Here is a 12,784-nt window from a genome sequence, read left to right as displayed (position 1 = left end):
ACTAAATATATTCATTGGCGCATAATTAAAAACGTTCGGTTATTTTCTAAAGAGACCTCATGTACATATATATATATCAAACAGACCTTTTGGAGAACCATCAAATACATAATGCTATTTAATTATATATTTTACACCATTGCACATGTAAAATTATTTCTTATTATAGATATGAAGCTTGCAAATCACTCAAAATACAAGCGACATTGGGAGATTTTCTTTGTCTGATAGTAATGTTTACTATACAACATGTTCCTAAAATGAACAGACTGAAGGTTCACTCGCATAGCTTGATATAACATTAATTCCAGTAAGCTGACAGGCTACAATATAATATGTTTAGCCTAGGGCAGAGTAACAGTGAACCATTCCACTCTGAAATTTTTCTATAAATCCAGGCATAGGATGCCTGTTATTCTTGAGAACACCTATAAAATTTACAGGAGTGAATCGTACCACATACAACTATTTGGTTGGGAAATATAAATTTATACACGAGTTAAAAAAGCTGATTAGCTGAACTAAAAGCAAATCTTCACTTTCTTAAGGAAAAACAAATATATATAAAAACATTTGTACCTTAGAGTCAGCAAGCAGCCAGGTACTTTCATTGCAACTGCCCTTTTCATTAACTGATCCACCGCCCATCAGAAGTGGTAAGTTATTATTATTTTTGCTAGCATTACCTGTAAAAAAAAAAAACTATCTTTAGTACCTTAATTCAGTAATAAAGAATACAAAAATAGAAAGGAATAATTTAGCTAAGCCCTCTTTTCTACTTCTTTTTTATCTACTAAACATTTGGGAATTTCATTTACTGAAAAATTAAAATTTCATTACACAACCTCTAATATTGTATATGGAAACCATATATCAAATGAGATTTTTTATGGAAATATTTTACACAAATTTTTATCAATACAGAATAAATAAAATAGATCACAAACACATTTAACTACAAGGGCACCGGTACCCTATGGAGTGCCCTAACAGGCCAAGACTTTACCAACTCCCTATTAAATAATAAGCCTCTGGTAATACTTTAAATTACCATTAACTAAAAAGCTACTCAAAATAAGTTTAAAATTATCCAACCTATACCAGGTAGGGTGCTGTCTCACTCCAAACCAGAAATAATTAAAAACCTTTAATGTAACAAAAATAAAAGTTAAAAGATAATAATTGTTGAATTCAATAAACATAAAGTACATAATTTGATTTATTATTTTATTGAAATGAATCTTTTTAAGATTCATATTATTCCTCCATACTATTAAATTATATTCTATTATAATTATAATAGATAATAATAATTCTACTAAATAAACCACCTAGTAAAGAATATTGAGATAAAACATACCTTACTTTAATCTATCCGTTGAAGTTTTCATCAATCAGTGTTTGAGGGAGACATTCTTATAAAAACTGCAAAAGATAGCAGCACTTGTGTAAATTAATATGCAATTTTCATTATTTAAAATTTTTATTTTGCAATAATGGAATTATTTCAACCATACTGAGGATGTGGGATCTTGTGAAAGTACTTTCATGAAAAATTAAGGTAAGATATGTCTACTAGGTGGTTTATTAAATAGAATTTAAATATAAAATTTTATACATATATATATATATATATATATACACACATATAAAATATAAAAGGTGCTATCAATATTCTTTATCACACTGAACCTATTATGAATAGAATGAGATATTTTATGTTCTGGTTCAGATTTTGTGCCATTTAAATTAGTTTTGTTTATGCTGTGCATTCTTCCTTCCTTTTTTAAATAACTTCTCACAAATTCACTTGCGCCTAGTCTGTTTGTTCAGTTCATTTTTTCAAAGTTTTCATCTTGAATATTATCAGCTTGTTACACCAAGATTACACTATATATTTCTCATTCACTTGATTTAATAAACATTTTTTTTTTTTTATACGTGTCATCTTCTGAATGTTTTGTTATATACATTTTAATCACCAGGAAGTGACCTCCTCTACTTGGAGATTAGAACTTATTCATAATTGTCTCAAGCCAATAAGTTTTGATTTTTACACTATTCTCCGGAAGTTGCATAAAAAGCCTACATCAACTAATTTTTTCTATGTTAGAAGAGCCATACAAATCTGTAGTGTTACATATGTATGGCTCTTCTAACATAGAAGAGATTAGACTACAGATTTGTATGTTAAATTATTATTTTATAATGCTTTAATGTCAATCTGACTGATTAATTAATAGAACAAATTAATCATTCCTTCATCAAAAAGTTTATACAAATTGTTGAGCATTGAACGTAATGGTAAATGTGGTTAAAAAACCGATGAAAATCATGGTCTCAAATTATCTACATAAATCTTAAATATACAGATTTTAATTAATTACAAAATTTCATAAAATAACAATATTATTTTGATGAATCTATTAATGTTACCTCCAAAAATTGAAAGAAAGCTATCGAGATCATCGACTGTGCTGGGAGTGTCAGAAATTTGTCGAGATATTTTTTTAACATTATTACTAATAATGGTAGAATACGGATGAGTTCTCCTTGAATTAAACACTGAAAAAAAGAGGATAAATCTCATCATAAGAAGTTAAGAATACATGTAAAATAAAAATAATTAAAACTAGAAATAACTAAAAATATATAATAATCTTAGGAAATAAATTTCAGAACTACTGTAGAGATCTGAAACCAAGGGAAGAAGCAAATTTATAATATAACTTAAATATGATATGATAATATGATAAGTCTTAAATATTATCCAAAAAAAATTACAATGAAATTGTAAACCAATGGTAAGAGTCTCGCAAATATCATCTCTTCCGCTTAAAAAACAAAAATTTCTGTAATATAAATAAAACTATTTTTAACAAAATGACACTGGTAGATCCGGTGACTTAACTATCTGGACCATGAAAAGATGGTAGATTTTAGAGAGAGTATGAACTGTAGATGATGTTGATGATGAAATAAAACAACTCCTTGTTGTGTTTGATGAATCTTTGCGTGCAATTTCTCTTTATACATAATTCTACTTGAACATTATCAAGAACTGAACTTAACATATACATGAACATTATCAAGAATATAACTAATCTAAACATCCATCTGGACTGAAATGAAACGTGACTGCTCTGGTCATGATTCTAACATCGAATGAATGAAGGTCACTTATACAATCATGACCGCTCCTTATGGTATCTATGACATAGAACGATCATATGTTCCTAGCTTGTCAGGAAGCTCTAGTACTCACTAAATAGTAGGACCCAACGGCTAGAAGTGGAACGTAATGGATACTGATATAAAAAAATGTGACACTATATTTCTATTATCAAAATCTGTCATTAATTTAGAATTTTCTTTAAGAAAAAAATACATTAAATAAATATATGTAATACATAATAGATATACAATAATAGATAATAAACAACGTTTAAGCGTTCCACATAATAAGAAAAAAAAAATTTGTTACTAAACTCTTACCGGCCAGATTTCATTTATTAAACAAATAACCATAAGAATTGTATTGTTTCTGTAAATGTGATGTATTATATATAAATGAAATCGAGCAGGTAAGAATTTTGTAATAAATTTTTCTTTTTTTTTTTTGCTTACTATGTGGAATGCTTAAACATGTTTATTATCTATTATTGTCTATTACATATACTTAACGTGTATTTTTTACTTAACAGATTTTGATAAAGAAATGTAGTGTCCTACCTTTTGTGTTGTTTTGTTAAAAACAGTTTTATTTATATTACAGAAATTTTTTTTGAGCAGAAGAAATAATATCTGCGAAACTCTTACTGTACGGTTTACAATTTCATTGTAATTTTTTTTGGATAAAAATTACTGCGTTTTGTTACATTATTCTTTTATTTTTTTTATGAATTACTGATTATTATCTTATGGATTTATTATTAAAATTTATTGCCTTAGAACAAACAAAGTGAATTTCATGGACAATTTTTTATGCTGATAGTCATAACATTCACTTCATACCATATTTTTCCTTTTTTAATGAAACTAGTATAATGAACTTCACGAATTGAAAATCCATGATGTAATAATTGTATTTATTACTTTGTAAGTGTAACCCTCAATTTTTATTGTTAAATTCGATTTTACCAATTGAATTTATTTCTGTTTTATTTATTCCTTTTTTAATAAAAATAGTATAATCTCTTGTAAACTAATACTTTTAATTTTTTTTTAAAGAAGTGATGGGAATTAAAAAAAATTGTTTCATCTTCAGTATTTTCATTCACATAACAGCATTTACTATTAAAACAAGTTGTTGTATATTTTCTTTTAAATTTTGTTATTTCAAGTACATTATTAAGTTTTTGTACATTACCTAGTACTATCAAGTACTGCTACCAAGTGGCGCAATTCATAAAGGTACTTTAAAAAAATTAATAGAATGACATATACGAGTCCTGCGGTTCATCAAATGGAAAAGAAAAATGTCTAACAAAATTTGTGATATTTTTTTAAAGTATTCTTTATTACTAATCTAACTGAACTGAAATATAATGTTTTCACGCTTATTTTTTTCCCCATTTTCATTTCACTGTTAGGTTAGATCATGTTTAGAACTGTAAACGTAGTTCGTTGACTTTGTTGCCTCTTACCGACAAAGTTTTAATGAACTCCGTGATCATTTACACATAACATATTATTTACTATTCATAATGTTTATGCAATCTGTTCAACTTATGATCAGTAAGCAACTCCACGGCCCAATTAGATGAGGATGATATGTAAATGAGGTCTTGTATATACTCGGACCAACCATTCCTGAGCTGTGAGGTAATTTGAGACAAACCACCAAAGTACACCAATAATCACCACTATCTAATATTAAAATCCGTATAAAAGCAATTTACTTTTACTACGATTTGAAGCTCAAAACTTTCCATTTCAAAATCAGCTGATTAACAACGATTTTACCACCAGATCAACTCAGTGGTTCCTTTATACATAATATTAAAAACTGGTTACTTCTGCACATATAAAGTGATCAGTAATAATTTTTTAAACAAAGATTTATTACTGTAATATGGTATCTATTTATTGGTATGGGCAGAGATAATAATAATCAATAATAAAAAACAATTGAATTTAGATTAAAAAATAACTCTATATAAAACTTATTTGTGCAAGTATTTTGAAACCAGTACATTTGGTTTATAAAATGCATTCTACAAGTTAAATTTAATCAAAAATCTCATATAAACATGGCTTAAACATTTTTTTTAATGGTGTCCACCAAAATGTAATATGGTATTAATCTATATTAAAAGAAGAAATTAGGGAAAAATGCTTTGGCAGCCATAACTTGAAAATAGAATGTTAATGATGTTATGCTGTATGAAATTTTATTTTGAACAACAGAATGTAAATCTGAAGTCTTTTTTATTGAAAAAGTTAAACTGACCAAGTACCGGTATATAAAAATAGGACACTGGCATTATTAAAAAACTAATTGGAAATTAATGAAATTCACTAATTATTCCCAAGAATTATTTAAAAAAAGTTAAAATACAGGGCCTCAATATTTATAAAATTAGCATCTTCGTAGTCTGATTGAGGACATAATCATACTAACCACTACTATAAACAATGTAAACCTACTTCAAAACTACCTTTCAGACCATAATTAAAATGTAAAAACATGCTCTGGGGACTGTGTATGGAAAATATGCTTCTTTCTTGAAAAATGTATTAGATCTCTCAATCTCAATAGTTACATTATCCTTTCTTGCTCTTGATGGTTTCTTGTCCATAAGAAAAAAAATCTAATGTTTTTTTAATCTTGGATTTTTTAATCTTATATATTTACTTAATGAAAAAATCTTAGCCTTGGTAAGAATTAAATCCCAAACCCTAAAACACTCATGAAAAGCTTCTCTGCAGCATGATTGCAGTACATGATTTCATTCTTTGGATGTAATCCTCATTATGTTAAGAAAATGTCTATCAAACACAACGTATACTATGATATTTCCATAATTGAACGCAACTGTCATATTAATATATTGGAAACCCCCAACATTTAAAATGTATGATTATTTTTAAATTAAAAAAAAATCATTAATAAAATAATACTTTTTGTAATGAAATTTCTGTCAACTTGTCATAAAAAAATTATAATGTTGAAATTTTTTAAATTGAATGACGTTTTTATGAAAAAGACTTTAATGAAGTGCTTAACAATATTCACAACATATACATTCATACCTTGGTATAGAATTTGATTGATATCTCTCATTGCCTCATGTGGTTTTTTACGTCTATCTGGATCTGCATCCCAACATGAGCGGATTAAATTGTAAATATCATATGAACATTTTTCTGGTTGATGAAGTCTGTTTCCTCTGGCATAGTACTGGAAAAGTAAAAAAAATTCAAACAAATTAAATTAAGTGATATATCTCATCTTTACTTTTAAATTTACAATATAATTTTGGCGATTGCTGTTGTAATCTGTTTAGAAGACACTTCACTGATAATCTTCAACTACAGAGTTATTATAGATGCAGTGTGCATAAAATTCTGCTGGGGTTTCAGCCTCCTGGAATATTTTCACAAACTTAACAAGTTAGGATACAGACACTGAATTGAAGAGAAAAAGTATTTAAACTTCTTTTAAATACTACAGTTACAAAAATAAATTATATTAAACACATTAGCTGTTGTGCATTAATCATACATGTAGAGTGTGGGACATAACTAGTCAGCATTTATTTCCAATTGGTATGGCATAAACTCAGCATCATATTTCAATAGAATACTCTTCCTAAGCCTGGCATCAGAGAATTGCAGTTTGTCTAGGTTGATTTTATCTATGTTTTCATAAGTTACACTTTCATGAAGTTATAAGAAATAAGTAATTTTATTTGTTAATCTTCTATTAATTCTTACCTAGTATGTAACTATTTTAACTTTTATCCATTATGCACTAATTTTTATTTTTTTAAACAGTTCTCATAAGATTTTTTGATAAAATAAAACAATTTTTTTTTAATAAATTTTGAAGACAGAAGATGAATCCATTTTATTACCTACTTTATGGAAATTAAGCAAACATATTAAATCATTGCTAGTTAACAGAACAAGTAAACAATAATAATGAAACAGCATGTCAAATGGCACATAGTTATCTGATTTTGACTTGCTTGTTATTGTATTTATATTACCATGCAATTTTCAGAATGGATGAAAAAGAACAGCAAGTTTTGGATAAAGTGTTGTTTTAATCTCAGTAAAAAAGTATCAAAGGTCTTAGAAAATATTCAACAGTGTTGGAAGATTGATTCTTGCTCAAACATGTGTTTCAGCAGCATGTGTAATTTAAAGCACATTGAACATCAGCTAAAATAAAGGATCCAGAATGGGGCACTTGCATGTTATAACTTAAGTTACAAAAGAATTCAATAGCTTTTATATGAAAAATGCTATCATGTTATAACAAAGTCATGAATAAATGGTCTGACATAAGATTCTTATAGACAACTTGAGGAATTTTTTCAACATTTGAAAAAAATTTTTGTCTGCATTTTCATGTTAAAATTAGACCCAATGTTTTAATTTCATTTCAAGTAAATGATTCTGCTGACAAAATACAATACTATTATACTATTTTTCTTTGTTTTTACCTCCTCTAGTAGGGTTTAAAAAATTTCTCAAAAAATCTCATGCATAGTTTTTAATTTCTGGAAGAAGCAGTTTTTATTGTAATATATGTATTCATGTCCAATGCAAAATCACTGATCAGTAATGTGATGCTCTAATCTGGGTAAAAATATCACTGATCCTAGAAGGATTATTTGTCTTGTTCTGCAGTTCCTCCATTAGTAGATTGTATTTTTATACACCCTGCCCACAATCCTGTTTTTGAATATTCTTTTTAAAACAATTAATGATCCTCAGTTCTTTTTTCCCGATTTTTTTAATTTATTTAATATTTTTCTTTTTGCCATCAATTACAACATTTTAATGTTATATTTACAAAAAAAAAAATTATACATGATTAAAGCTAATATAAGCTACTATAAAATATTAATTTAACAGATTGAAAAAGCTAGCATTCAAAAACTAGAAAACCATAATTTCTGAAAAGAAAAGTCTTTTCTGCTGGTTATTAATCAATAAATTCATAGAATTATACAATTTAAGATTAGAATACTATTTGTAAATAAGAGAGCTACTATAAAAAATAAAGTATTATTTTCACTAAACATACATACAGAGATTAATTTTTCATAAGGTAATGATGGGGGTGATTCACCAAATGAAAATATCTCCCACAGAGTAGTACCAACAGCCCACATGTCAGCAGTGATTGATTTTCTAGCTCCCTCCATACTTCCACAGCCGTGCCATTCTACTGGTATCCAGTGAATACTAAAAAAGAAACTAATGTCTAAGAAAAATCATATAAATATTATTTTAATCATTATTTTTTAAAACTTTCAAGTTCCAAGAATCAGTTTTACACTATAATTATTACAATACCTCACAATAGAAGTATTATTATTATGCTACTAATTAATCATTTCATGCAATTGCAATTGCATATGGTCACCCAATGTTACACCCAATAGCTTTATCTAGTCTACTATTTGCTTGTTTCATATTCTTTCAGAGCAGTAGATATATCACGTTACAGGCAAGAAAATAAACTTCAATCAAGCAGTCCTGTAATCTCTTGCTTTAGGAACGATTAGTACTTTAATAAAAATAACTGGCTACATATCTATAGACATTTCCTTGTATGACTTAAGAGGTGATGCCAAAGCAAGTGTAATTTTTCTTGTTCTACGGTCATACTGTAAATAATGTAACAAATCTTGATGTAGAGTTATTTGCAATAAAAACTACATAAGAAAATTCTAACGTTCATAATATTCTTTTCTATAAAGTTGTTATTCTTTATGATTCTAAGTCTGCAACACAGTCAATCACTGAGGGAACAAAACAAATTTGCACTGGGTTCATTCTCACTGCAACAGGTAGCAACTGCAGATTATCTTGAAACAAAAGGTACAGTAATTTCTCAATGAAACAACACTCAGGCACTACTGTTTTCATAAATTAGAAAAATAGTCTGTATTAAGATAAGTGAAATTTAATAATAAAAAAAAAATTGAGAGAAATATCAAATAATGAGATAAGAAGATCTATTATGATATTCATAGAATAATCAAAATCTTCTGAGGAAGTCTGCAGTTGCATTGTTTAATATACAGAGTAAGTTTTTCAGTTCTCTAACTGCAATGCGGTGTATATGAGGAAGTGGATGAAGGACATATTTAAACCTCATAAATGTTACTATACAAAGCAAATTTAACTAAGGATTTAAAGGTTCACAGTTCATTATGTATTAGTTTGTCTAATGTATCTCATTAGATAAAAAAAAACATATTCAATTGTTCTTATTCAAATGAACATTTAATGCGATTTGAAGATAATTGAAGAAGTTTAACTTTATATATATTACTGACAGTAATATATGAACTCACTATTCAAAGATTAACAAATCTTATAAGGAAAGTTCTTTTATAGAAAAATTAATAATAGGCCATTAGCAAAATAAACAAGTAATTCATCATGAGAATAAACTAGAAAAAAATATTTTATTTGCTAGATCAGCAAGATTAAGAAAGAGTAAAATAAAAATAAATAAATAAACTGAAAAACCAGATCACTTTTAAATATATGGAAATGTGCATCTGTGATAACTTTTCAGAGCTAATGTGCAGCATCTTTAACAGCAGAAAACTAGGTAATGCTATTATTAATGGCAATTACCTTAAAACGGTTATGTAACACAATCTTCTTTTTTTGAAAATGCTAATAATTTTATACAGGGCTAATACATGTTAGCAATAAATATTTTTTGTCAATGGGAATGTTTTTATCATGTTCTGTATTTTATAAAATTTTGGTTGTCTTTAAGTAGTATAGGTGTGATGCCTTTAGTGTAAAATAAATACAAAGAATGTTCAAAAAAATAACATCAGTTTCTGATCTACAACATTTACTTAATATTAGATACAAAGATAAACAGAAAAAAATTACATCTGTATACTTTTTCTGACATTTTCTGTGCAATCAATGAAAATACATAAACATTTGTCTCAACGGCAAATGAGTTTACTGAATGTCTGTATATAGTAGTTTGTGTTCAACTCCCATAAACTGTTTTGATTGTTTCTTGGTCATATTTTCATCATCAGCAAAACACATTTTTCTAAGATGTTTTTTTTTAATTACATCAAAATCAGAAACTGAATTTAGAATGCAAATATATGATGGATAAATCATGGCTTTCCCTCAGAATGATTTAAAAATAGAAGCAGATGTTTTAGCGAAATGTGGTTATGCACTATCATGTTAGAGGATAAAATTTTGTGAAAGTTTAATACTTGCTCACAATATGATAATTACTACAGAGAAAAATTTGAAGCCATTCGGCAATATCATGAAGCGTGCAATAATCATAGGAATGAGACAGATTCATAAAATTTATAGATTGAATTATTACTATTGTTACAAGGTTCCAATCATTTTACATACACTGGACTGAAAACCTTTACTTAAGTCATGGAATTATCTACTGCAGGAGAAATCATATTTTCTCCTACCACTTGGGTGAAAAGCCTTGAGCAATATTATGGTGGCAAATCTGAAATGATCGGTAATTTTTTAACACCCTTGTATTTAATAAGGTGAGCAGCAGTAACAATGCCACTAGTGTAATCAATGATGAAGGAAGAGCTTTATAAATAGCTTCAAAATAAATTTTATAAGCACATCTCCTTAAAATTAAAACTGTAATTATTTTAAAAATGTATTTCAAGAAATTCTGAATGAATAAATTACATTTTTACACCTATAATAAACTTCACACTAAACAAAAGAAAAAAGTTAATAGAACAATAAAAGGATATTATATTATTTTTTTTTTAAATATACTATCACTCACTCATCATTTTCATAAGCTGTAGGAAGACCAGGATCAGATAAACGGACAGAGAATGAGTTATCTGTATGTGCAGATACCAAGAGTTTGCTACACCTAATATTACCATGGACAATTCCAGCCTCCTCCTACACAAATAATATCAATAATAATTACACAATTTCATTGGCATACAAATACAATCAACCTATCAATAAAACAGCTTTTTTATAAGGTTTTATAAAATTAATTTTAATCATGAAGTCTAAAGCATTTTAAAATTGAAGATTAAAGTATTGAATTGTTCCTCTTTTCTTCACTGAAAATCCTGTCTTTATGGGTGGAGACAATTAGAAACAGCAGTTGTCTGTATGGTTTGTAGGCTCCCACCAAACCATAGGCACAGCAAAAGCCATAGTTCGTTTATTTTTCAGCCATTCTCGTAGTATAACTGAACAAGAGTTGTAATATATATGTGGAGCCCATGACTTATCTTGGTCGCCTACCATCATACCAAAATAATGCTGATAGGCAGTCTTCACAAGAGGCGTCAGATTGCGTTTCTGTGATGAAATATTATTTCACCTAAAATGTAACAAAAATTATTCACTGAATTTACACAATTTTGTGGGATTTTGATTTAACAAATGTTTTACTTCAAAAGCAATCAAAAACCAGAAATTCTGCACCAATTACAACACAAGCAATATGAAATTCACAGTCATAGCAACAGTAATAGTATTTATAACGTCCAAACAGCTGGAGAACATTGTGTTTTGTCATTTAACAGATATGATAACTCCAAAAAAAAAATTAACCCCAAAATGACATGTCACTGTGTCTCCAAAGCAAGAACTAATCAGTGATTTTTATGGTCATTTTTAAATGCAGTAGATGGAAATACATAACAATAAGCTATTTTTAGGCCTGAAACATGGTACTGTAAATGCCTACAACTTTTATTCAGAACTTTTACACCTAGGAAGTTTATCTTGGCTTAAAAAATTGAAAAACTGATTTTCACCGCCTTTGAACAGCCGTCATTTTGTCCAGTCACATATAAACAAGTTATATTTACCCTAATCTACAACCCCATGTACTTCCCTAAACTCTAATAAATTTCTTCAAAAATCGACCTTTTTCCCCCCCATTGACTGGACTGTTAACAATTTCTTCAATCTTAACAATTTTTCTATTTATATATATATAAAACATCTTTTTAAAAAAATTTTTCATATTAACTTTACTAATGAATAATTCATCACAGGTGCTTTGAGACTTGTGAATTGAAATATGCTACGTGAAATCAATGAAAAATTGCATGTCTAACAGGGATTTGAACCCAGAACCTTCCAAATGATAAACAGAGACATAACTAATCTGCCACTGAAGATCATATTAATTATATAACAACTACAAGAAAAATAAATATAATGATTATGTCTAAAGAAAAACAAGTACATGATCATAATTACCATGTGCCAAATGGCTGTAGCTAAGTAGGTGCCAGCTTCAACAAGGTCTACTTCCTTTATTGTTTCTTTATGTTCATGAAGATAAATATCAAGACTACCTAAGTGAAAATATTCAGTAACCATAGACACTGGAGACATTAATGTTATACCAAACAATTTTACTACAGCCCCAGAATCTAAAAATGCCCATTTTCCAGCCAATTCTAGAAGATCCTAATACAAAAAAAATTTCAATTGATAAAAGTTCCTCATAATAAATTCAATTAATTAATAAAGAGAATATACAAAGAGTTAACTCAACAGAGAAAAAACATTTAATTCATCCTTC

The 12,784-nt window shown here is 27.8% G+C and overlaps 1 protein-coding gene across 1 annotated transcript in view; it reads right to left on the bottom strand.

Annotated features, from left to right (window-relative positions):
* hop (tyrosine-protein kinase hopscotch) overlaps positions 1-12,784 on the bottom strand; it is a 92,564-nt gene that overhangs the window by 14,877 nt on the left and 64,903 nt on the right. Inside the window, exons 7-12 of the mRNA XM_075360114.1 lie at positions 12,457-12,669; positions 11,006-11,130; positions 8,265-8,421; positions 6,256-6,403; positions 2,437-2,565; positions 580-686 (exon numbers count right to left, since the gene is read on the bottom strand). Coding sequence (XP_075216229.1) covers positions 580-686; positions 2,437-2,565; positions 6,256-6,403; positions 8,265-8,421; positions 11,006-11,130; positions 12,457-12,669 — 879 coding nt within the window. The remainder of the gene's footprint in view (positions 1-579; positions 687-2,436; positions 2,566-6,255; positions 6,404-8,264; positions 8,422-11,005; positions 11,131-12,456; positions 12,670-12,784) is intronic.

The sequence above is a fragment of the Lycorma delicatula genome, chromosome 3 (assembly GCF_047948215.1).
Source record: "Lycorma delicatula isolate Av1 chromosome 3, ASM4794821v1, whole genome shotgun sequence".
Taxonomy (NCBI): Eukaryota; Metazoa; Arthropoda; class Insecta; order Hemiptera; family Fulgoridae; genus Lycorma; species Lycorma delicatula.
This window is presented reverse-complemented; position numbering and strand designations above follow the sequence as displayed.